A 27,682-nucleotide genomic window follows, 5' to 3' on the forward strand; every position below is an offset into this window, starting at 1 on the left:
GAACACCAAAGAAAAAACTTGGATCTTTCTAAAATGTTTATTCAGACATTTCCTCTGAGACATCATTAATTTCTTTTATACCTTCCTATGAATTTTGTTGAAGCTGCCAGTGTTGCGATCTTCATATCAAATAATCAGTAACTTTAAATACCTGAGTATAAGCTTCTTCAGGGCAGGAGTGTATTTTATTCATCTTTGTAGTTCCAACAGCTAGTATTACACAGGGCACAACAGTCACTAAATAAGTAATTGTCAATTATATGACTTAGCAGTTGCCTTTGAGATATTAGTTACGTTTATCTTTCTAGTGGTCTATCATAGCACTAACAAAGATATGTATTATGTAGACTGACAAAATTGGCAGTAAATTATATATAATTTAAACCACTACTTTATCCTTAGAAGCATTCTGTATGACAACATGAGTTCAAATTAGAATATTATTTTATTGTTTTTATGAATATTAGCATAATGGCATATTATTTATTAATCCATTATAATATTTGATATTTTAGTTGATTCATAGTTAAATTAATCCTACTGATGCAAACCATAGTAAGAATTCTAATCAAAGCAGATAAGAATAACATAAATTCATCTCCACATCCTTCCGGGATATCTCAACAATACTGCTAAAAATAAACTCTCTACTAATTCTCTGTATCCTTCATTTTGTCCTACAGTACATGTGAAAATAATTTATTTGAAATTGAAAATAACTAGTTAACAGTGATCTGGAGGGGATGTGTAAAAAGAAACAGTAAATTAAGATATAACTACACATTATATGAATACCTTTAAATGATCTTGGATAAAATAAAACTGGAGTTTTGAACAATGAAGTGGTAGGTAATCAAGCTAAAGAAAATAAACTTGTTCACTATAAAGGCATTTGACCGCTACTTTATTTCAGTATGAGTCCCGATGTTATTAGTTACTATCCAATATATTTCAAGTCAAAAAATGATTTTTCTGTTTTTAATATTTTGATAAAGCTAAACTAATTATATAATGTAGGAAGTTTTCAAAATTTAAAAATCCTGGTTATTTTTCAAACCTTAAAACACAGAAAAAGAAGATCCATCCAAAGTTTTTAAGATCTATAATTGAAATGAATAAAATACAGAGACAGAAGAGTTTTGGAGGGTTTTGTATAGTTTTTTCTTTTAAGAAAAGATTTAATTGTTTTGCAGCAACCATAAGAGAGTAACTCTCAATCTCTGACCACAGCTCCAACTGCTATCTTCTGAATGCACCCAGAGTACTGAAACAGACTCGTTCGTGGGACAAAAAATACAGGTCTCTGGATCCAGGATTTCCTAGGGGCCTATAAGAATGTAACTCTCAATCTCTGACCACAGCTCCAACTGCTATCTTCTGAATGCACCCAGAGTACTGAAACAGACTCGTTCGTGGGACAAAAAATACAGGTCTCTGGATCCAGGATTTCCTAGGGGCCTTGCTACACTTTCCCAGAACTGCTGGGCAGCCTAAGACAGCTCCCCTTGCCTTCTTTCTTTCCCTCTTTTTTCACTTCAGGTCAATGTGCACTGAACTGAACAGTTCTCTGGCTTTCTCTCTCCAGAGTCTCTTTTGCACTTCCCATAGGCCCTTGCATATCAAACCTTTTGCTTTTCAGAGGACCCAAACTAACACAGCTTCAATCCATAAAGCAAGTTTCAACAATGGTATCATTTTCCAATTTCTGGTTCATAAATACTACAATTAAAATTTAATCAAATTTCAAAAATGTTTTAAGTATTTAACAGAAGACTTTTACTTTTCTTTGTTGTTCTTTATATATGATCACCTCTGCATTTTTATACGCTATGATGAGGTCAGTTAAGATCTTATGCACACTAGATACCTAAGAAATTTTGGAGCAGTTTTCCTTTAGTGAAAGTGCCAGAAATACCAAAGGCATGTATTATGTTGCTGGTTTTACTTCTTTGAAAAATGTATTCCAAAATACAAAAATATCTACCATAGAAATCTTAGAAAAACATATTGATCACCTCACCCATGACTGCATTGGCGCTATCATTACGGCTTAAGAAGTCTTATAAAAATATGATTGTGAAAAATTTGAATGTACTTAATGTCAATTATATTCTGAAAAATAGTTATATACTAAATTTTATGTCATGTACACTTTACTGCAAAAATACTAACAGGAACAATGACTACGTTTCAACAAGTGTAAAGAAATTGCAAGATCTGAACGTTCACTACAAAGAGGCTCACAAAAGCACAACATAACAGGCAGCAAATTATCTGTATCTACAAAGCATACTAAATCAAAGTTTTATAAACCTGAAGGCAGTAAAATAAGAGGATTTAAATATATATTTAAGTGAGCAAGTTCAGAAACTAAAGATGCTACAGATTCACATCAAAGTATCAAAGACGGTGATTTCACCCCTCTTGGAAACAAGCTTTCCTAATATTTTCCCTTATTCAGATTTACTCTAACAGAACTCCTCCTCCTCTCTGGATTCAAAAACTATGGAAAACACGTTTTCTCTTTAGAAACTAATGCAGGGAAAATATTCTTGTACCAGATGAACAAAATTAGCGAAAGTTTTACTACATTCAGTCTACATCCTAAATGAGCTGAACTTAAGAAACAACTGTAGAATCATCAGGGAAGGATAAGGAACCAAGAAGGTAACACTAGGAGGACTTAGTGGATTATTCTCTGTTGTATGACAATTGTCCCCGGGTCTCTTAGGTTCATGGCTGTATCAAAGTGGAGGCACCAATGGGTTTGGTGCTAGAATTTTTTACAGTAAATAACCTTGGAAGATAGAGACAGTATCTACCTCCTGAGGAAAGAGTGGGCAAGCTCTCAGCCCACTGTAGTAAAGATAATGCCATCCTTTGGCAAAGCGTACGCACATTTACAGTTTATTCTAAGAGACTCAGGTTCTATAAGCACGAAGTTGCCTCCTACAGCACAATCTGCCATCTCCCACCAGAGAGCTCTGGCCATTTGGTTGCCATCACCTGAATTTTACTAAGAAGTTTGTCAGAATAGAAGACAGCCCCAGTTCCTGCACCAGTCATGCATACCCAGTTAAGGATCATCTGTCTCATCCCAACTCCTATAATTATGTCTTTCTGTGGAGTGGCTGAATGACAGACAAAAAAAAAAATTAAAAAGGATTTTGCTGTCTTCAGACTGCCCTTCCAAAATGAAAGATTAGAATCAATTATTTCCTAAGCTAAGAACTAAAAAGTTTATCAACCAGTAGGAAGGCCATGCTGAAAGCCCTATTTCCCACTATAGCCCTTTAAGTAATAAAGGCACCAATTTGGGGATGGCAATAAGGATAAACATACTTTCAAGAGTACCACAAAAAAAAAAAAAAAAAAAAAAAACAAAAAAAAAGTACCACAAACACTTTCAAGTCTTTTACATCTCATGCAAAAAACCAGGTATTATCTTTCCTCTGCAAAAATACTCTGACTTGTACCTTAGAGATGGTCAGAAGAGATGTACAAGTGTTTAGGGAAACTACCAGCACATCGGGCAGCTCTGGCAACCTTGGTGTTCACTCCAAATACAGTCTACCCTTGGTTATTCTAAGGAGCTTCTTGGAAGGAGCACTGATACACTATGGGCATCATGCAGACACTTGTCCCTACACTGGGAGTCACGCAACTGGAGAAGGTGGTAGGAAATGTGCCCTGATTCTGACTGACATGATCCACAATGCCACATCAGCCCTACAGAGCATTCGGGTCAGCTTCAACTCATTAGCTAGAGTTGTTATGGATGAAAGAATTACCCTAGACCTCCTCCATGCTGAGCAGAAGGAAGTCTGTGCAATTACTAATGTACCACTATGCATATGAATTAATCCATCCACTCAAGTGGAAAAATCAATTGAAAATTTAAGGAGAAAATCACCTGGTATTCTAAGGTTAACTTTCATGGTTTATTGATTTATGGGATTTGTTTCGCTGATGGGATTTGGGACCTGAAGAGATGGCTGAGGTCAGTATTTCAGGCTGGCCTCCTCCTACTGTTTTGAGACCAGTGCACCAGGAGCCATCATTAAATACTCAATGAGGCAACTTGAACACATGTCATCATATCCTATATCAGGGTGGTATGAAAAGCCCTCCCTGCTGGCATGTGAGCCAAGTGACCCTACCATCACCCAGCAGCCAAGCATTCAGGTTTAATAGCAGTGTTGGCACTTTGCAATAAAGAAGTGAGTTTTGGGTTGCACACTGCACACTCAGTCTCTCAAAGGTTTGTCATCTATTAAGGGTTGCCGGATATCAATCAGATCAGAGTACAGCATACTCTCGAGTATGACTAGCCTCACATACAAACAACCTGGGTTAGGACCAGAATTATAGTTTTATCTTACAACCAAAGTTTTGAGTTACAACCTGAATGATGGCTGCTTGTGTGGTTGCAAACAAAGACTTGCAATGACAGAAAAGCATATGTAAGCATCAGCCTGAACCAAGATGTGTGTTTGTGGACATGATTTCAGTCAGTGCTTCATATTATCACTACAGTTACTGCTATCAAAATGGCCCCAAAAAAGCTAGGAAAAAAAAAAAAAAAAACTAAGGAAGGAAGGGAAGGTAAAGAAAGCAAACACAATCAAAAAGAAGGAAATGGTGGAGAAATATGACAGTGGCATCTGTGTGACTGATCTTGCTAATAATGTACAGCTTATCAAAATCCACCATCTCGACAGTTACAGAGAAAAGATTTGTGTATGGAAGCTAGTGTTGTTAAAAGTATCACTCAGATTAGTAAGTCACAATCAACAGTGTTAGATGAGGTTTAAAGGCTATAATTACTGTGGCTAAATGAAAGGCAGATGGCAGGTTATATCCTGAGTCTATAATTTGTGAAAAAGCTCAGGCTACAAAGGCAGATCTCAAGAGGATAATTCATCAACTAGTGATAATAGTGAAATGTTTTGTGCCAAGAAGGGGTGGTTTCAAAATTTTAAAGTGAGAACTTGGGTTCGTAGTGTAACTAGGCATGGTGAAACAGCCAGTGCTGATAAAAGGGTTGCTGAAAATTATACATACCACTTGGAAATGATTACACAGAGAAATGGCTTTTGCTCTCATCAAGTTTTTAACTGTGATGAAACTGGCCTTTTCTAAAAGAATATGTCCAGAAAAAGAAGAAAATGCCAGACTACAAGCCTATAACGGATAAGCTAACCTAACTGCTATGTGCCAAGGCAAAGGTGCCCTCAAGATAAAGCCTCTCTTGGCTCATCACTCTGAGACCCCCGGAGTGTCCAGAAAACATAGTCATGAAGGATAGACTAGAGGTTTAGCCTATGTCTAATGCAAAAGCTTGGATAACCAGTGTACTTTTTTCTTGAGTGGTTCAGGGAGGCTTTATTCAGAAATATCTAGAGGACACAGGTTTACCACTGAGGCTCTCCTCATCATGGACAATGCTCCTGCTCAGCCATGAGATTTGGAAGAAGAACTGACTAAAGAATTCCCATGACTTTTGGTCAAGTTTCTCCCACTTAATAAAATTCCTCTACTGTAGCCTATAGACCAGCAGGTTATACCTAACTTTAAGAAGCTATATGCCAAGGACCTGTTCCTGAAGTGATTTCAGATTATTTCCAATACATATTTAGCCCTTAAAGAGTTCTGGAAGGAATATTACAGCATCATTTCCTGTGTGGGGTTAATCGAGAAATCCTGGGGCAATGTTTCTCTAAGGACACTGAGATCCGCCTGAAAGAAAGTGTGGCCTAAAATCATAAAGGAGAGAGAATTTGAAGGCTGTATAGCGGAGCCTGAGCCTTCAGCTGACCCTGTGGTTGACGACACTGTCACTACAGCAGAGTCCACAGGCTTACAGGTACACAGGAGTGATGCTGAGGAACTGGTGGAGGAACACTCAAAGAAACTGTCTACAGAGGAACTTCAGCAACTTCTGGCTGAGCAACAGAGAAGGGAGAATATCAACAACCAGTGCAGCAAAGTTCTGATATAAAGGAAATCTTGAAAAACTGGACAGAGCTACAAACATTTGTAGAAAAGACCCACCCAGACAGGGAAAAAGCCAACTATTGCATTCACTTGCTTAATGACAATGTCATACTACAGAACAGTGTTAAAGAAAATGCAACCTTAGAGCATTTTTTTAGTTCTGAAAAGGTTAGGACCTAGTGAGGCAGAAGCAGATCCTACTGGGCTACAGACTCTCCTGAGAAAGAACAACAAAGCCAGATTTCTGATGTTCTTATGAAAGAGGACCTTCCTTCCAAATAATAACCACCTTCCATTTCATCCTCCCTTCCTGCCTGTCAATTTGTCAACTTGAATGGTGAGTGCAGTATGAAATTGTTTCTGGTAAACAAGGCACATTTTATAACTTTTTGGTGAATACACTAGGAAAATTATTGGTGTTTCTGGTAAATTATACATATTATGCAAAAGGTTAGTTAAGGGGTGCTTTGGCAAGTTTGGTATGCATTATGGGTATTTCCATTATTTTTTAATAGTCCTGACTTACAACCAATTTGAGTTACAACCAGCCCTCACAAATGAATTGAATGCATAATCAAGGGTCCACTGTAACTGCCGCCCATGAAATAAAGTCCATGTCCTCAAGCTCAGTATTAATACCCTTAAAATACTCTACTGCAATTGGCCCTCTTCACATCATACTTCACATCATAGCTTCATTTAAATCTGGGCTAATACAAAGCTAGTAATTGGGCTGCTACTGCTACAACTAATAACAAATCAGGGGAGGGGCTTGTTTTACTTTAATTGCAATACTGGAGATTGAGCCCAAGGCCTTCACAGTAAGCTACATTCCCAGCTCATTATTTTTTATTTCCACGCAAGGTCTTGCAAAGTTGCTAAGTTATCCAGGCTGGACTCAAATTTGCAATAATCTGTCCTAAGCCTCCCAGAGTGCTGGGATTGCAGAAGTACACCATCACATCGGCATTTTGGTTTTGGCCATAGGATTTTATGACTGTTGGCAGCATTCACAAAACTGTAGCAGATTGACATGTCAGCTTACAAGTGGAAAACCTCAGACCTTTCATGTCCTTCACACTTTCAGGCATAAATCCAAGGGGACTGAGTGAGAAAAAAGTGCAGTTTACGGTCACTACAGGGTAAAGGACAAACGTAGAGATGAAAAGCCAAATATCTACCAAAAATACTCTAGAATTCTCAAACTTTGACCTTTTTTGACAAAAATATACTACAATTCAATCAGCCTTAGGACCAACAGCAAGGGTTTCAACAAACTCTTTGGAAACTAAATAGCGCTTTTTATGCCCTAGCAAAGTATGATTCTGACAAGAGAAAAAGGAAAAGAAACACAGAAAAGAAATGCAAACACACAGAGAAAACTGCAGTGGCAGAAATCACAAATCAGTTAATCAAGACACATTCCAACCTTCTTCTAGGGAAGATCTGGTCAACAAGGGGGGACAGTCACACACATGAAGAATGGACTGTGACAGAGAGTTTCTCTTAACAGCTGTAGCAGTTTCTCTGCCTCTAGTGTCTCGTGCTAGCGAGGGTATGTTTTCATCAGAGCACTGCTGGCATTGATAGGATTTCTCCTTCTGCACCACCCAGATTATATGTTGTCCATACAGATTGCTTAGGCCTACCAAAAGCTCTGTAGGGTATTGAATACCACTCTCTGCTTCAACAGGCTAGAATGGATGGGTTGCTTACATCTGACAAACCTCATCTGATATAGTTGAGGAAAGAAAATAATGTACACTGATTTCATCTCTGATATATACATATATATATATATATATATATATTTCCCCCCCCCGAAAATAAGATTCTCTAAGGCCTGAGTATAACTTTGAATTATTTCAGGTAAACATTTTTCATTTTCTTACTGTATCAAAAAAAAAGGGAAAATATGGTCAATTCTGTCATAATCATAAACTACTATGAAATTCAGAAAAAATGAATGTAAGTGATACTAACATGAAAACTGAGCTATATGTTATATGATATATAAATTGTACCCAAATAACACTTTTAAAAAATAAAACAACTTCCAAACTCCTTCAATTTTTTTTTTTTTTTTATTTTGTACTGGGGATCAAACTCAGGACTTTGTGCTTGGGAGGCAGGTAGTAGCACCACTGAGCTAAATCCTCAGCCCTCAAATTTTTAAATTGACAGTATTTTAAAAAATTCTTCAAGTCTTAATGCCTTAATTTTGTGCTGGGTAAGAAGCCTAGGACCAAGTGAAATCAGAAATGATAAAAGCGTCAGATAACAAAGTGACCCACTAGACAAAGGGGAGAAGAAAAGAGACGGGGAGTCGGAAATGGAGATAGAAGAGGTAGAAGAAAGCAGTAGGATAAAGGCAAGGTGTGGTAATGGTATATGAATTCAAAGACCCCAGCACAGAAAGAAACGCAGGTGTCAGATGTGGAGAACTCATAGGAGTCCCCAACTCCTCAGCCCTTTGACAAGCCCAGAATGAGTGAATGGGGCTCTTCCGATAGCCTCTAGATACAGGACCTCTGTGATTCGAATTAATGCTCAAATTTTCCATCCTGCCTATTGCCGAGAGAAACACACAGGGCTCCTCACCAGCCACTCACAACACTATCATAACTTCATCAGTTTCACAGTTCCTCGCCCATCTGAGTTTTCTGCACCTGTCATCTGTGTTAATTTTTCATTTTTACTTATATTTGTAAATTTTAATGTTCAACATTTCTTTTCCCATCACAGCTAGAAACAATAAACTGACAAGGTATGTGGAGTTTTTAAAATATTAAACTGTAACTTTTTACACATAAAAACTTTCACATATAAAACAGATTTACCTCATGTCTATTAATATGCTGGTTTCCACACTTTGCTACTCAGAATCACTAGAGGATCCTTTTTTAAAATTCCCAAAGGCCAGGTCACAACCAGCCCACATCAAATTTAAAAGACTGTAAGTAAAAATCAGTATCAATATATTTTTTTAAGATGCTCAGTTTTGATCATAACAATAATCACACCAATAAAAACCACATATCTACTTTTTTAAAGACTAAATGAATTTTAATTATGCAGCTTGGAAAGTAAACTAGCTAAGTTTAAATGTGACTTTTAGGGGGAAAACATATTTTAGAACATGTATAAGCTGTGAGATTCACTGTCACTAAAGGAAACTTAACGTTTCATCCCCCCCCAAAAAAATAATGAAAAGTCATAATTTACACAATGGGCAAAATTGCTTTAAAGTTATACTTATCAGATTTATTGAATAAATAATTCCTATGAATGTAGGTTTTGCAGAGAAATCTAGCTAATTTACTCTTAGAAAAGAAACCTAAAGTAATCCTAGATGTTCACTAAGATGCATTTGTAAGAAAAATTATTATGTAGTACAAATTGCAATTCTATGTATTCATTAAAAATGCTAAGAAATAATAAAATGGCATGTGATTTTATAACATGATGTTTACATATAGACCAATCACTAATCAGTTACAAAGCAATAGGTACATCAATTAAGAATAAATACAAACATAAAACTTACCTGCAGTTGAATTGAATTGTGCCGAAGTCCTTCTACAATAGACAAAAATCTATCAATTTTTCTTTCTTCTCCAGCCGAAGTTAAAGCTTCTAAAACTTCTTCAAGGCTATTAGAAATTTTGAGTATATTACTTAAATTACAAGTAGCCATAATACAATTTTTTCACTCTGCTAAAGGAGTCAATATGTCACTAACATTTTAGAAGAAGCTTACAGAGTAACAGGTATCAAGCACTGTTCTAAATATGTTTTAATTCATTTATTCCTGACAATATCCCATGAAGATGGTGAACAAGCAATTACATCACACTTATTAGTCACTATTCAAACAAATTCATAATTGTTTTATTTTTTTTTCTCATTGAGTTTATTGGTACATTTTAGGTACACAGTACAGTTACATTCATCATTGGGATCTTGTACCTTTACATGACAGATGTTAGTTCTCATTTTTCCCACATACCCCTGCCCTCCCTTCACCCCCTCCTCCCTGCCCCATTTACAAACACTTTATTTCCATTTTTCATTTCATCGTATTTTTTCTTTTCCCTGATAATTTTTATTTTTAATTGAAATAAATATTGTACATATTTCTAGGATGCCATGTAATGTTTCATATACACATTACATGTACACATTATATAATATTAAAAGCAAGGTAAGCATATCTCCTCATTCATAATTCTTTATGGTGAAAGCATGTGAAATCCTTACTTTTAAAAATACATAATATATTGTATCTAGAGAGTCAGCCTATGGGAATTTTAATGTATATAATGATTGTATGAGGTAGGTGTTATTATTTATCCATATTATAGATTTGGAAACGAAGACTGAAAAAGATTAAGCCACTTGTTTAAAGTCTCACATCTACCAAATGGTGGAGCAAGAATTTGACAGACCATGCAGCAAGTGCTAAAATGCTCTTAAGCAATATACTCTCAAATTCGTGCTGCTGAGACAGCAACAAGGTATTAATAAACAAATGTAAACTATAATAATTATGCAAAAGCTACATTTTCCCCCTCTTTCATAGTTGTGGATCTAACTACTATAAAAACCTAGGCCCAGGGATCTAGCTCAGTGGTGCTGCCACCTGCCTCACAAGCACAGGATCCCAAGTTCAATTAACTAAAACAATAGTTTGTGTTATGTAATATTAGAAAGAAACAATTTAAAAACATGGAAGTCAAGAAACAATTTAAAAATATGTAAGAATGAGGAGGAGAAAAAAAGGAAAGAGGAAAATGGTTTAAGAAAAATAAGGAAAAAGATGAAGACAGGAAAGCGCAAAAGGAAAAGAAAGGGAAGGAGAACAGGATAGGAAAAAGAAGGGCGAGTCCAAGGAGAGAGAGAAAAGAGAGAAGGAAAGAAGAAAGAGGGGTTTGGGGAGAAAAAGGACGATGGAGGAGGGAAGAAGGAAAGGGGAATGGAGGCTCAGAAATACATATATCAACATACGTATATATCTGACCCACACTGACTCCGACATGCACACCGACATTCATATGGCCTTTGCAATAAGGAAAAGAAAAACGGTTAAGCCAGATGCCTGCCTTCCTATGACTGGGACTCAAGGTGGGTTTAGCGAAACGTCTTCAATAGATACACACTACAGGTACATACTGGGGCAAAGAGCCAGACCTAAGTGGTGTTTCTGACCCTCCAGCTGGGCTAAGGATCACAGAAAGTCTGCTCAGTCCCACCTACTTCAGCAACATTCCCCGAGGCTGATCTTGCAATGAATGCAAGAGGCCCCACTGAGAGGTCTCTGCCTAGGGCTGTATGAGAGAGATTTCTGTTTTTGGTTATTCAGTTTTCATAGTTTTTTTCCTTTTCAAAAGACATTTTAAATGTTTGCTTATAATCAGAACCACTATCGTTTATAAAAAATAAAAATATGTGGGCGGGGGTTCAGCTCAGTGGTGTCGCCACCTCCCTTGCAAGTGCAAGGTCCCGAGTTCAAACTCCGATACCAAAAAATAAAATAAACAAATAAAACAAACATGTATTATTGTATTTAATACGTATAATAGTCATTGAGTTACAATATGAGCAAATGTGGTTAAGATTTTTAACGCTTCAGTGTGTACTTTAATAACTAAAACCTTTACTCAGCAGTAAAGTACTATTACATATGTAAATGTCTAAATTTGCCTTACAAATTTTTTAAAATAGTAATGTTGCTTTTTATGAGATATACATGACCCATAGTTTAAATTAATTCTATCTGAAAAATTAGATAAGAAAAAGAATACATTCATGTATTTTTCAATCTTTATTTAAAACTTTTATTTTAGGTTTGTGTTCAAAATAGCTGTTTAAAATAAATATGAGGAAGAAATCATTTTTTCACACAAACATTTTATCCCATAACTTCTATTAAGAGAATTATTAAACATTTCTACTCAGCGAATAAAAATGTAAATCACCTGTTTAAGTAAATTTCCAAATTTATTTAAATTCTAAAGTAGAACAGATGACATTAAAAATAAAACTTTTAAAAATTATTCTATGCCTAGGTATGGAGATGTAGCTTAGTAGCACTGTGCCTGCCTGACAAATGCAAAGCCCTATTTTTGATCCCTGGTTGGGGTGGGGAGGATTATTCTATGTCTAGATAAAAAAGTAGAGAATACTTACATGCTTTCCTCCCCTACAATGCAGATTGCAGAAAGGAGTTTAACCACATCTGTCATCATACTGGGGTGCGTGGGATCCATGGCTTTGGCCAATAAGGAAAGACTCCTCTCTTCACTCATAATTCTTTCCAAGCCATACTATCATGTTTTGGAAATAGAGATTGAATATTAGGAGTTAGTTAGGAAAATAATGTTCTAAAGGAAATTCAGTTATTAAAAAAATTTTAGAGGAAAATACACTTTTACACCTAATAAAGCCTGAAAGTATTTTTAAAAAGACTTTGTAATACCCTGAAAAAATACATACAAGTGTTTACTTTTTGTCAAAAACTATGGGGGCCAGGGATTTTAGCTCAGAGGTGCAGTACTGCCTGGCAAGAGCAAGTTCCTGAGTTCAACCCCTGGTGGTATCAAGGGGAAAAAATAAAAAATAAAAAAATGATGGGACTTTACTGAAGTCCCTCCCATACAGAGAAATCATGGGATTTTCCATTAGGAGCACATAAAACAGCCAGATATTAAAACAGAAAAGCCATGAGGATCTTTTGTCTGGAAATGAAAGTTTGTAAGAGAGATATATAACCACAAGAAAACACCACCACTGTTCAAGAGAAATATAGTGTAAAAGCCACATTTAGTGTAATTATGTGTTGTTTTTTCAAGAAATAAATAAAACACTTTTTCAAGAAAATTAATCTAGCCGGGAATTTAGCTCAGCGGTACTGCTGCCTGCAAGCACAAAGTCCAGAGTTCGATCCCGGTGCCAAAAGAAAGAAAGAAAATAAATCTAATATACCCCAAACAGTATCATTTCAATAGGAAAACAGTGTAAAACATTTTCTTGGTGGAACAGTTTGCTAAATCCGGTTGTGCTTATGTATCACATCTCAATTCAGACTAAACACATTCCAAAGCCATATTTGGCCACTATATTATACAGCACAACCCTAGATATTAGCACTTAGTTTATAAGTGGGCAAAAGTAAAGGAAAATGTGGAAAGATACCAGGTAGAAAATGCCTCAAAGAGTATATGTATTCTAATAAGAGTAGTATTTATGTGGCATTTATAGTCAGGAAGACAATGCAGTTGTAACCTCAAACTCTCTCTCTCACACACTCACACACTCATTACACACACACACACACACACACACACACACACACAGGATGATTTAGGATAAGGATAAAGTCTCTTGGCTTCTGTCATGAAGCTACATCCAAGTATACACCACTTCGGTTTACTTATACTGTATGAAAGCATCAAAATACAAAGGATGACCAGAAGCAATAAACTATACTGTTTGCCTCTCGTGCATACCAGGGGATTCTTCTAAAGAGTGAAAAATTGATCAGAGTTATAACTCAGCACTAAAAAGGGGCCTTGATTCCAGTTATAAACATATCAGATGAAGCTCAAAATTAGAAGTATTTATAAATACCAAAGTCAAATCTATAACAAGCTTAGAACCAAGTGTTTGCATTATTACCAAATCCAATATAACTTTCTTATCTTGTATATGACACTTGTAATAAAGAACACTTCTCACTGTGCTGAAACACTGCATTTGTTTTAAAGCACTATCTAATGAACACAGATACAATGAAGGAAGTACAAGCAGACCAGGCAAGGGCCTCAGTACAGGACTGGACTTCTCTGTCTCAACAGGAATGGGAGGTTACAGAGAGACAACCAATCTAGTCAAGGAATGCTCACTTTTGTGATGCCCTGAGCTGTTTCACAACTGCAACTAGAGAATGAATAAGCATGCATAGAGTCAGAAACTGGAGTGTGTCTCAGTAATCATTCCAGTGAATTGTTAGCAACTTAACAGGTACCATTCAGAACTGATTCAGAAAGTCATATATCAGTCAATGATTACCAAGTACCAAAGGGCTCAGGATTGAAAAAACTTGTCTCTAGCATCTCCTCCCACCTAGCTGTGCCTCCTATATCAGTATCACATGGATCCAACAGCCACTCAAAACAACTCACATAACAGTTTCCTCCAAGTGGAACTACCCACCTTCTCTGTTAAGCCTATGATCTAAACTATAGAGTGTGGAGGATAAAATATCAGTACTCTCTGATTTCATGGTTTTAAGTATCAGGTATGGTAAACCCCAAATCCCATCCTAGGCAGGATTCTCTGATTTTGCTAATGTACAAATATGTAGTGCTCATCTTCAGACTGGAATGAGGCCAGATTACCACTTCTGAGTAACTATAACTAAACATAGAATTGTTATCTAATTGTATATAATTACTTATATTTAGTTATTTATAAAAGAAAGCAAAACATAAAAATTGTTGGCTCTATATGAGAAATAGTCAATTTACCAGTACTAGCATTTCAGGGCTTTTAATGAAGGCTATTACAGGTTATAGATGAATGACAAAATTTGGAAGGTCTAAGGCTGTATCTTTCCTGAAACGCAAGGACCCACTCTGGGTAATATGATAACTGGCCTGTTCTAAACTAAGGACCAATGCCAGATTCCCCTTGTATTCTACATGAGGCCTATTGTTACCTAATAGATGGGTTTTCCAGCCATTAAAGTTGATACCCAATATTTAAGCCCACATTACAGGAATATAATGGTGGTGAGCAACTACTTACTATGGTTTTATCCAAGTCATGGAGAGAATGTGAGAAAGGGCTTGCTACAGGAATAAGCCACCCTTATTTGTGGTCACATGTTAAAAAATTAATTAATTAAAACAAATTGTTTTGGTTATCTTTAAATTTGAGTAAGTTAGCCTTTCAACTTTTTATTTTCCCCCAAGAATTCAAAATCTTCATCCATCTAAAAAAATACTTTAGTCCAATTGTTATGAAAACTAACTTTCATATAATGTTACCAAATTTGTTCATATTTATGACTTAAATATTAGTTACAAATAAGGTTCCACATTTTTTTCTCTGAAAGTCTGTGTTTTCATCATTCAATAGACTCCCAGAAAGACTTCATAGGTTTAATAAATTTTGTACTTATACATGTAATCAAATGAAGTTTGGAAAAATATCAACCATATGAGGGTGCAGGCAGGAGGGGTTTGATCAAAACTTTTACATGTTAAGTTTAGAGTTCAGACATTACTGACCCTAAGTATTAGCTTGGGGGATGTATCATTAAGATGGTTGACAGTATCAAATGTAAATGCAGTGTTTTATAGCTCTACATATACAAACTATAAGCAATAAATCTATTATAAGATAATAAACTACAAAAGAACATAAAGTGCACTCTTCCTGAAATTCAATCTCAGAGTAGGAATATCATCATCTATATATGTTATGCTTTAGATATAAACTGTTCCCTTACAGTCTCATGTGTTCCCAGGTGGGAACACTGGAGGTGATTTGATTATGGGGTGCTATGCTTATCTGTGGAATGATCCACTGATGAGTTCATACTTGAATGTGCTTTTAGGAATGGGGCCCAGGAAAGGAGGCAAATCGCGGAAGCACGCCTTTGAAGGCACTTTCTTCTCTCTTCTCTTCCTTCCCTCTCCTCTCTGCTACCATCTCTTCTTCCCTTTCCTCTCCCTTTCCTCTCCCTTTCCCCTCTGCTCACTGTCTCTTCTTTTCTTTTCCCCTGTCTTCTCTCTTCCCCCTTGATTCCCTACACTCTCTACCCTCCCGCTTTTGTTTTTCTGCATTTGCCATGAATAGAGCAGCTTTTCTCTGCCACGCCTTTCCACCATGCATTCCTACCTTGCAGTCAGCTTATGAACTGAAACCGTGAGGAAAAATAAAAAGTTGCGGGTGCTGGGTACTCTGTCCCAGTGACAAAAATGTAATACAGAAAACTGGTACCTAGGGGTTGTTGCTTTACTGTACCTGACCATTGTGGTTCAAGTGGCCTTTTGCACTAGATTCTGGGAGGACTTTAGAAAAGTTTAGAGGTGCCAGCTAGAAGAGTTTTAGAATGCTGAGGCAGGATTTGATAGGAGATTCTGCTGGGAAATGCAAATGTGGACAGTTTTAAAGACCAATCTCATAAGGTTTCAGCTGGGAATGAGAACTCTATTAGAAACCAGAGGAGAGGTATTGTGTGTTACATTTTGATAAAAAATTATGTACATTCTGCTAATGTCCTAAGACATCCTGGGTGCCTGAATTTAAAGGTGGAAGACTAATTAATCTGGCAGAAGAAATTTCAAGGCAGCCTAATGTTAAAGTTGTGACATGGGTTCTGTTGGCTGATTTCAGCCAGATTTACAGTGAGAGTCAGGAGCAAAAAGTACAGGCAAAACATGTGAAAAACTGTTAAGTGTAAAGCTGTTTAGTATAAAGTTGAGACCATAGAAGGTATGACTGCTGAAACTTTTAGAGCCAATCAAAAGCCAAGTACTTTGCACCTGAACAACAACAAAGATTCCTTGAAGGAATCTCAGGAATTGGACAGATTTCACTCATCTTAAGCTCAAGAGTGTAAAAGGGTAAGCTCTTTAAAGAGACTTTCCTTTGCAAATAAAGCCCCATGGCACCCTGCTCACTTAAAGCTTCTAGGGAAATGCGTATCTTGAGTTTAGCCATCCAGGCACTTACGAGGCCACTGCAACAGTATTCCAAAGGGGCCTGGATACTACTTGAGCTGGTGGCCAATCTTGGCATAGTCCCTAAGAGGCTAGTTTTTCAGGCATGCAAAGTGCAAGTGTTTTGAGTTTACGAAGGCTTCCATCCAGATTTTAGAAGAATATCTAAGAGATCAGGCAAAAATGTGTGACAGGGGTACAGTCTCTACAAGTAATCCTTAAGAGTGTGATGCATAAAAATTTGAGAGTTAAGCCAAAGTCACAGTATGTGGAGTTTCTGCCAGGGAAAAACCACATGCTGTAAGAGAGTCCAGTAGGAGAGAGAGGTCATCTGCGCTGTAACCAGCTAGGCCATAGGGGTGAGGATGTCCAAGCCCTCTGAAGTTCATATTTCACTACCACATGTTGGAGATGGAGTTACAGGACTTAATATTTGCCTAGCTGGTTTTAGTCTTGTTTTGGTCAAGACTTCCTTTCTATGCCTCTATTTCTCCTCTTAGGAATGGGAATGTTTATCCTTTGCCACTATATGCTGAAAGTATTGAATTTTCTTTTTTACTTTTACAGGGGCTTACAGATAAGAGTTTGTTTTGAGCCTCAGAAGAAATTTTGGAATTGTACTTTTGAGCAATACCAGAACTTGTTAAGATTCTGATGATCCTTAGATATGGACAAGAAGCATTTTACATAATTAAATGGGCAGGAATTTTTAGGAGACTAGGGATGGAATGTTATAGTTAAGATCTAAAATGTTCCCCCCAAAATTAACATAACATTCAGAGGTGGACTTTCGAAAGGTGATTGGATCATGGAGATATTATATTTATCAATGGATTAATCCATTCATGAGTTCATAGTTGAATGTGCTGTTTAAAGGTAGTTCCTAGGTAAAGGAGGCAATCAGTAAGGTCATGTCTTTGGGTGTGATCTCTCTCTCTCTCTCTCTCTCTCATGCATTTATATAGTCTCTCTCTCTCTCTTTCACTCCTGCTCTCACTCCCTACTCTACTTTCTTTTCTCCTCACTCTCTCCTTTTCTCCCTTCTTTCTCTGCTTCCTGATCATCATGGATTAAGCAACTATCTTCCATCAGGCCATCCAACAATAGTGTTTCTGCCTTGGAACAAGCCAACCATGGACTGAACCCTACAAAACTGTGAACCACCCACGCAAAAAAATCTCCTTTAAATTACAGGTTTTGAGTATTTTGTCCTAGCAAAGGGAAAGTAACTTATACAAATACCATAGCACTTTAACCTGATATATGCTTTTAAAATTCAAATTATGATCCACATGCCCCTGTGGTTTTCTTTACTCTTGTCCTTTCCATTACCAATGAAATTTCCAATTTCTGTAATCTCACTTTAGAGGGTTTTCATGATAAATACACAGGGAAAGATCAATTCCCTATCATGAGTTTATTTTTTAACTATTCATTTATTCTTGAATTATACAAAAAACACTAATATGTCTAAACTCTAATTATTAAAGAATAGTAAGATCAGTATAAAAAGAGATTGTGATTTTTATATCAGATATTTTACTTGAGAATGATTATATCTGATTTGAAGGGATAAGAAAGGAAAAACATTTCATTGGTTAAAAATAGAATACTTAACTCCAGAAAATGTTTAAAATATAGTACATAAAAATTCAATAGCATACAAATATTTAGAAAATATATCTACTATAGTTAATAAAAAAGAAAAAACAAATCCTAGCATATACTAGCACCTTCCGTACATAGCCCTCCTGAAATTTAATACAGTAAGGAGAAATATTAAACATTAAAATTAATCAGAAGTACAGATAGTTTTTTTATACAACAAAACTCATCACATTATCATTGATAAAATCTCCTCCTCTGAAAAAAGCAATTAAAATATATATTATGACTTACCTATTATTATTATTTCAAGAGGTATATATGTTTAATTGTAGAAACTAAAAAGGAGAAGATATCCCTAATTTCAGCAATTAACAGTACATGAGAAAAAAAGAAAAGAAACACTATTAGATAAATAAATTTCAGTAAAGAGCTAAAGGATTTCTCCCTTCTGACACATTCTCTTTAAATATAAAAATCCAGAAGGGTAGGGGAAAGGTAATAAGAGAAAGGAAAAAAAATACGATAAAATGAAAAAATGGAAATAAAATGTTTGCAAATGGTGAGGGGAGGAGGGGATGAAGGAAGAGCAGGAACAAGGGCAAAAATGAGAACCAAGACTTATCATGTGAAGGTATAAGATCGCAATAATGAATGTAACTGTACTGTATACCTAAAATGTACCAATAAACTCAATGAGGGAAAAAAAAAACAAAAATCCTACAAATATTATAAATTATTCTTGGTCAGAATAATACTTGTATTAGGAATCATTGTTCCATTTCTTGAACCCTGATCATTTAACCTTACATTAATTTTATTATAGATTATAAGTAACTGTACTATACCTAAAATGTACCAATAAACTCAATGAGGGAAAAAAAAAACAAAAATCCTACAAATATTATAAATTATTCTTGGTCAGAATAATACTTGTATTAGGAATCATTGTTCCATTTCTTGAACCCTGATCATTTAACCTTACATTAATTTTATTATAGATTATAAATTCTTAAATAAATTATAAGAACAAATTGACTATTTGGTAATTGACCCTGGTAATTGGAAACTGTATCTAATAATTACATTTTTGCTTTAGTTTTTAGGCAGGTATGTTGACAAGACTGGTCTCATGCTCAACATCCATCTAACTCAACCTGAGTAGTTGGGAGTAGACGTCTCCCCCGACATACAGCTTATATATTACTTTAAAGTTGATTCATAAGGAACTTTTAAAAATTCAAGGAGGGGAAAAAGAAACAAAAGGAGGGTCACAAAAGGAAAGAGGAGAGGGAAAGGGTGGTGAAAAAAGAATTCACCTATATATGGACAGTTCAGCACTACAAAAGGGTTCATTCAATCCCGTCTCTCCTGTTGCAAGAGTTGGTTTCATTCAAGACTAGACTCGGATTCAATACTTTTTCCATTATGCACTGAAAAGGGTATCTTTAATGTATATAAAATTTGACAGTACAAAACTAATTCACTTAAGAACTGGTAATGACAAATACTAATTATTACCTATATGCATACCTGAGTATTCATCAAGGCCTTTAGACACTGAATGACTTTGTGTTGATTCTTCTTTACAATTCTGTCTTGGCTGTATTAACATAAAAAATACTAGTATTAGAATTATAATTAAATACACAAATGTATATTATAAATAAAAAATTATTTATAATACTTACATTTTCCCACTAAGCAGTTTTTCCAAAATGTCTAATAATAATCCAAGTCCTTCATGTCCAAAACTCTCCACCCAACTGAAAAAAAGGAAAGGAATAAAAGTAGTTAGACATTGTCAGTGTCCTAGTTTGGAATACCATGATAATGCTAGAGACCGACAAGTATTCCACAATAATAACCAAAACATAAGAAGAGCACCAAATATAAAAATCCCTTATGACACATGACCTTAGAAGTGAAATAAGGGAGCAAAGACAGAGAAAGCCAATGGTGTGCTAAATTCAGCTTGCATTGGCTTGTGAGAGCTGACTGTGTCCATCTCCTCGGGGCTCCATGTTCAGTGACATATTTTATCCACAAGTAAGACAAGTGCTCACAATCCAGAAATTAGCAAAAGCTACCAAGCAAAGCTTTATCCACCATCCATCTGCTAAAAAACATGGACAAGCACAACACCGGCTAAGCCTGGTTTTGAACTATTCTAAAGAGTAGAGTTCAGTGAAGATGTAAGAATAATGCAGACTAACATAAAAAATATGAGAAAAAGTAAGCAACATGAAAGGGATGTTTTAAGAGAATTTTACTTATGATTAAAATGCATGTTTATAAATGTTAAGAATTTCCTGTTTCAGCATTCAGTTGCATTTTTAAAAGTTTGCAGTACATAATGATTACATTCACTCTAGGGATTGGTACATGTACATAACACATTTCAGTTCCCTTCTTGTCCCTCACCCTCCACTTCCTTTTATTTTTCTAACACAAGATTCATTTATTTATAAGACCTTATAAAGTTAGTTATTAAATGTACAGATTGAAATCCAGGAAAATAAGCCAAAGAACATGCAAAACATGAAAGACAACTGTGCTGTTAAGATATAATTTTAAATACATTATCCACATTGCGTGACAACACATTTCTCCCTCTCTTTTTGCCTATTAACTACCTTCTATTTAGATATATAAACACATATACACACATATCTGTGTATGTGTCTTTTTTCATATAAGAGAAACCATGTGATATTTAAGCTTCCGAGTCTGAGTTGCTTCCCTTAACATTATGATATCAAGCTGTTAACTATTTACCTACCAATGACTCAAGTTTATTTTATGGCAGGGTAATACTCCACTGTGTATAAATACCACACTTTCTTTATCCATTTGTCTGTTGATGGACATATATAAGCTGTTTTCAAGATGCAGCTACTATAAATCATGCTATCAACATAGGTATGCATAATCACTGTGGGATGATACCTTTAAGTCTTTGGGGAAGATACTGTACATACAGGGGAGAATACCTGGGTCAAATAAAATTTGGAGGCCATGGTATTTAGCTCAATGGTTCCGCACCCTGCCTTGCAAGCAAGGCCAACGTCCAGAGTTCAATCCCAAGTACCCAAAAAAGATTTTCTACTTTTAGTGTTTTAAGGAATCGCCATGCTGATTTCCATAGTATTTGTACTAGTTTACACTTCCACCAACAATACAAAAGGGTTTCTTTATCCCCACAAACTCACCAGCATTTGCTGTTGGTTGACATCTTGATGGTAACCATTCTTTCTGGAGTGAGACAGAATCTCAGTGTTGAATTACTTTGCATTTCTCAAATGTCCAAAGATTTTTAATATTTTTTCATGTATTTATTAGTCATTTGCATTTCTTCATCTGAGAAGTAATCACTTTAAATGGCCATTCTTAATTCGGTCTTTAAATTTGTGGGAGTCTAATTTTTTTTAGTTCTTTACACAGTCTAGATATTAGTGTTTCGTCTGAAGAGTAGCTGGCAAAAAAATGTTTCCCATTATACAGGTTGTCTTTTCACTCTATTAGTGGTTTATTTTGCTGTGCAGAAGCTTTTTAATTTGATGTGATCTCATTTGTTGATTCCTGTGTTATTTCTTGTACATCTGGGGTTTGTTCAGGAAATCTTTGTCTACACCTATATCTTCAAGAGTTTTACCTATTTTGTCTTCCACCAGGTTAAGGGTTTCTAATGTTTAGATCGTTTATCCATTTTGACTAAAAATCATCTGTTTCCATGAGTATTTCCATCCTGACTACACCTGTTTCATAAACCTGCTGATACAATTATGGTATGTAAGTAACAAGAACATCACTACTACTAGATAGCAGTTCACCCTGATTATATATCATTTCTGTAGTAATTTGGAAACCTTGGCAAATTAAAAATAATGGTTATAATCTGCCTCCAAAAAAATATGGAGGAAACAAAAAGAAGTAATAGGACTTGTACATGTACCTTTGTTTGTAAACATGTTTATGTTTATATGTGTGTTTAAATAGTAAGATTGTAGACACAGAATTTCAACAAATAATCAAAATAGGAAATCACAAAAAATAAAAAAATTAAAGTCACATACTAGAAAATACTATTTTCTTATTTAACATACACATTTTCAATTTTTAAAAATGAGAAGAAAAGCTGTAATAATCAAAATAGCATGATAGTGGTTATAAAGACAGACAAACACACCAATGGAAAAGAATGGAGAGTCCAGAAGTAAACCCACACAACAACCAAATTGATCAACAATCAATTTTCAGTAAGGTTACTAATAACACACAGTGTTTTTTTGTTTTTGTTTTTGGTACAGGGGAACAAACTCAGAACCTTCTGCTTGCAAGGCAGGTGGTAGAACCACTGAGCTAAATCCCCAGCCTGAAAGTCTTTTCAATAAAGAGTGTTTGTAAAATGAGGTATCCATATGCAGAAGAATGAAACTGGACTCCCATCTCTCGCAATTCACAACAACCAACTCTAAATGGATTAAAGACTTAAAAATAGTAATAAAACTACGCAGCTTCTTTTAAAAAAAAAAGCATAGAGGAAATACTGGAGGATATTGAAATGGGCAGGAATTTTTTTCAAGAAGATAACAAAAGCACAGAAACAAAATCAAAAACAGACAAATGAAACTCAAACTAAAAAGTACCTGCACAGCAAAGAAAGAATAATCATCATGAAGAGATAATCTAATGAATGAAAGAAAGTATTCACAAACTATATATCTTGCAAGGGGTAATATTCAGGTTACATAAGGAATTCTGCAAACTCAACAGCAAAAATACAACCAACTAAGAAGTGGGCAACAGACTTAAAGATGGTTATAAAAAGAAGACATACAAATAGCCAATGGGTATATGAAAAAATGTTCAACATCACTAATCATCAGGGAAATGCAAGTCAAAACAGCACTAAGATATCACCTCCTCCCAGTAAGAATGGCTATTACCAAAAAGATAAAAGAAATAAGGCATGGTGGCATACAGTTATAATCCCAGCACTCTGGGAGGCTAAGACAGAAGGATCACAAGTTCAAGCCCAGCCTGGGCAACTTAGCAACTTAGTGAGATCATGTCTCAAAATAATAAAAAGTCTGGGGATGCAGCTCAGGTGAAGGCCCTGGTTCAAGCCATAGTACTATGAAAACAAATTCAAAAAATAAAAGACAACAGTGCTGGCAAGGATGTAGAGGGAAAACAACATTTGCACCTGTTGATAGGAATGGTAATTAGCACAACCACTATGGAAAATAGTATGGAGGTTCCTCATAAATGGAAAAATAGAACCAGCAACCCCACCACACATGCACACTGGGTATATATCCAAAGAAAATAAAAGCATTATGTTGAAGAGACAGTTGCACTCCCATATGCAGCCTATTCAAAGTAGCTAAAACATAGAAACCTAAGTGTCCTAGCATTAGAGACAACACAAATGAACTTAAAGATCACTATGTTAAGTGAAATAAGCCAGGCACAGAAAGACAACTATCAAGTGATTTTATATGTGCAATTTAGAAAACTTGGTCTCATAAAAGTTGCAAGTAGAATGGGGGTTACTAGTGATTGGTAAGAGTAGGTAGAGGGAAGGAAGAATGGGAAAGGTTAACAAATCACAGTTAGGTAATAGCAGAAGTTTTAGTGTGCTATTACTGAGTAATTACATATAACAATTATGTACTAGACATCTCCAAATGCCAGAAGAAAGGATTTTAACTATTTTTAACAAAAAGAAACAATAAATATTTGAAAAGACAGACATGTTTAAACAACCATCTTTAAACATTTATATATGTATCAATATTACACAGCACAGCACTCCATTCACAATTTTTAAGTTCTCATCAGTGAAAAAAAAATTGTTTAAAAAACACATTGTTTAAAATAAATCAACATGTAAAGGTATAAGATCCCAATGATGAATGTAACTATACTGTACACTTAAAAAGTACCAATAAACTCAATAAAATGAAAAAAAATTAAAATAAAACGAATCTGACACTGGCAAAAGTAAAAGAAGGCTAGAGGGAAGGGAAGGGAAAAATAAAGAATGAGATGTGTTATGTACATGTACCAAGTTCCTACAATGAATGTAATAATCATTGTATATCACAAACATGTACTAATAAAATTTAAAAATAAATAAAAACAATAAAAATGAATCTTCCTCATTTGCGCACTCTGTAAGCACAGCTTGGCTGCTCATAAATTTTCAAAATTGATGACAGAAAAAAAATGAAAATGTCTTTCTAAGGAGGAAATTTCATTTCATTTGCCATTGAGATTGGCAAGCTACAGTAAGACTACTTTACCAATCCCTTCTCTGCCCCAGAAAAAGCTTTGGAATGATTGAGTCAAGAATGGACATAAACAGGAAAGATTTCTCCACAAAAGATTTAGCTATTACGATAAAGATGAGGAAAAACGCAAAGGAGAAGTTGCTGTTTTCAAACGAAGAAGCTATTTCAAACATGAAGAGTTTACTGTTCTCTATCAGCAACAGACAGATCACCTGTAGGCATTTCAAATCCTGCTTTCATGTTTCACAAAAATACCTACAGCATCTGCTTAACTGTTTGCCTTGTTGACACCCTATTCTGTATTTATTCTTAGTGCACATGCAGCAGGGAAGCTTGAAATCAAACATGTGAGGAGTAATTGGAGAGCTTTAGCTGGTATTGAGATGCATGGAGAGTCTGTGTTCATCAGACCCTCTTATGTTAGTACTTCCCAGTGGGCCTTCAGTATTTTGTTTGAAGTGAATTTTCAACCATCTCTGTATTCAAAAGTATATCCATACAGATATTCTAAAGCTAATATAAATGATGTAGAGCTTTTTATACTTCTATCACCTTCAATCACTGCACAGAATAAAGTTATATTCCCAAAACTGCCTTACACCAAACTATACAAAATAATTTTAAATCATATTAATATAACAAAGTCTTTATTGCATTTAATATGCTTATTTTCTGATATATTATAAAATTTAGGAGGAATATCAATCCATGTAAATCAGTAAGTTTTCTGATCTGAGTAATTAATAATACAATATAGCTATTTAAAATTTATCACCCCCTAACAATTATAACTACAATAATGGGGCCCACAGAAGGTCTCAAATCAACTATTTCTAGACCCACTAGATACCTCTCTTCTAAACTACAGAATACGAATCATTAAAATATAATTTACGCCCACTCATGTATATTACATAAAAACTAATTTGTATAAAACAAGACGTATTAAGGCTGCATGGCAGGATGCATTATACCAAATCACTTTGCATTATAATCTTTTAATTCATTATGGGAATTTATTTCTCAGTAACATCATAAAATCTCATAAGTGAGCAACACTGTAAAGTGCACTTAAAAACATAACAAAAATAAAAGCGGGACAAAGTACAGGGAGAGAAAACTAAAACTGCTGGTAACTAAAGGAGCAGTATGTTTAAACATAAACATAAAACTGATTACTAACTGAAAAAGCAATTCTAAAAACAAATTAAATATGCATAAAAATTATCCCAGTTTTCTTCTTTTTTTAACTCCAAGGCCAAAATATTGTTGCACTAACAGTTTGTCATTCACAACCCCATCCTCTCAGGTGCCTACACTCCAGCCCTCCTACTTTCAAAAATATTATCTTTAAGGACGGGGTACAAACATCACTTACTATCTTCTGGCTAAGGATGTTCAAGATAAAAAGTGATACTGAGTAAGCAGGTCTGCAGTCTTGACAGAGGTTTATTGAAATCCATAGCTTTCCAAAAAGTGAGAAATTTCTCATCTTCACTGTAAGAAATAACCTGGAAAAACATTATCAAGGGATCTATAAATGATCTATCTTCAGGAAACAAAACCTACACTATTTGTTCAGTGCCTGTCAGCATAGTGCCATCAGGCATTATGTGGCTTAACTACAAACTGCATCCATGAATGAACAAGCACTTTGTAAATGTTTCTGCCCCATGAATAGAAATGACAAAATCAGTATGACATTTGTATTAGAACAAATTGGTTTCAAAGGGCAAAAACTATTATGCTAAATGTGAACACAAGCATCTGCCTTTTAAAATTCTATAATGGAAGATATCAAACACTTTGCTTTTAATTGCCTTTTATTAACATCTAAGTATAAGACCATGTAGCACTTCCAAGTCGGAGTCTCAATGTAGGAAAAAAGAGGAGGTAAACACGTAAGAGAAATTTTGTAGAGGGAAAGAAACAGAAAGAGCAAAAGGGAAAGGAAGAACAGGTCTCTAGAATTACAGTGTTCAAACCACCTTTAAATGTTCGAAAGCAGCTTAGGTTTTGAAATTCCCTTATTTCTTGCAGAGAAAGAGGATAAAATCAAAAGTGTGTAGGTGGATTCTGACATCTTATTGGTTTTAAAAAGCAAATACAGCCAATCACTTCAGTGAGCAATGGAGACAACAGTCTCATCACAAGATTTGCCTCCTGCCTAAAAGGAAAACACAGAAATGTGAAGTCTTATTTTCCACAGTGACTCTCCCACCCTTATTCTGTTTTGCTTAAAGTTATTACCTTTCTTCTTGGGTGTCTTAAGAATGACAAATGCATCATAGATTTATCAGAAGTAGAAGAAACCTATCAGACCATAAGGTCAATCTCACTCAGCGCAAATTCCTTGAGAATAAGAATCATTTCTTATGGACTAGCACAGGGATAGATTAAGCACTCAATAAACAGTTTAGAAGGAAACTTGATTCCCCCTCAATTGTTACATATAATGAAAGGAATGTGCAGAAAAAAAAAGTTATGGTCACTTTGCAACAGCAGTTAAGTATGCTGATCCCTAGGCTTGTGCCCTTTAAAAATGTGGAGAAAAACACAGGATGGTATCATCGTTGCAGCATAACCCATCCTGCTTCAACCCTCATGCTGGAAACTTGTATCTATCCATAGCAAATAAAGGATGAGGAAACCGGAGTTCCTGTCCTACATCACACTGTAGTACTTGAATGCCGCTCAAAGGGTGATGCTACATTACTACTAAAAATGTGTTATTTAGCAAAGTTATGCAGTCTTTTTGGGGGCTCACAGTGTGCTTAATACTGCATTAAGTATGAGAAAAAAAAAGAACAAAATATGTTCTCTGCCCTGGAAAGGATAACAGACTAATTTAATAATGGCTATAATCATAGTGGTATGGGGACAGCAAGTACAATAAGTATCTCTCGAGGAACTTCAAAGCAGATGACTTCTCATCTGAGTCTCAAAGGTGAAGCCATACAAAGGAAGAAAGATTTCTGAACAGGAGGGGACATGCATGGGGACATAAAGCATAAAAAATATTGCCTGCACTAAACCCAACCTGTAGCTATG

The 27,682-nt window shown here is 35.5% G+C and overlaps 1 protein-coding gene across 1 annotated transcript in view; it reads right to left on the bottom strand.

The window, feature by feature from the left end:
* The window catches only part of Diaph3 (diaphanous related formin 3), a 479,227-nt gene that overhangs the window by 325,682 nt on the left and 125,863 nt on the right, over nt 1-27,682 (bottom strand). Inside the window, exons 6-9 of the mRNA XM_010636939.2 lie at nt 20,024-20,098; nt 19,866-19,935; nt 12,187-12,323; nt 9,545-9,650 (exon numbers count right to left, since the gene is read on the bottom strand). Coding sequence (XP_010635241.1) covers nt 9,545-9,650; nt 12,187-12,323; nt 19,866-19,935; nt 20,024-20,098 — 388 coding nt within the window. The remainder of the gene's footprint in view (nt 1-9,544; nt 9,651-12,186; nt 12,324-19,865; nt 19,936-20,023; nt 20,099-27,682) is intronic.

The sequence above is a fragment of the Fukomys damarensis genome, unplaced genomic scaffold (assembly GCF_012274545.1).
Source record: "Fukomys damarensis isolate Sample0158 unplaced genomic scaffold, DMR_v1.0_HiC HiC_scaffold_38, whole genome shotgun sequence".
Taxonomy (NCBI): domain Eukaryota; kingdom Metazoa; phylum Chordata; class Mammalia; order Rodentia; family Bathyergidae; genus Fukomys; species Fukomys damarensis.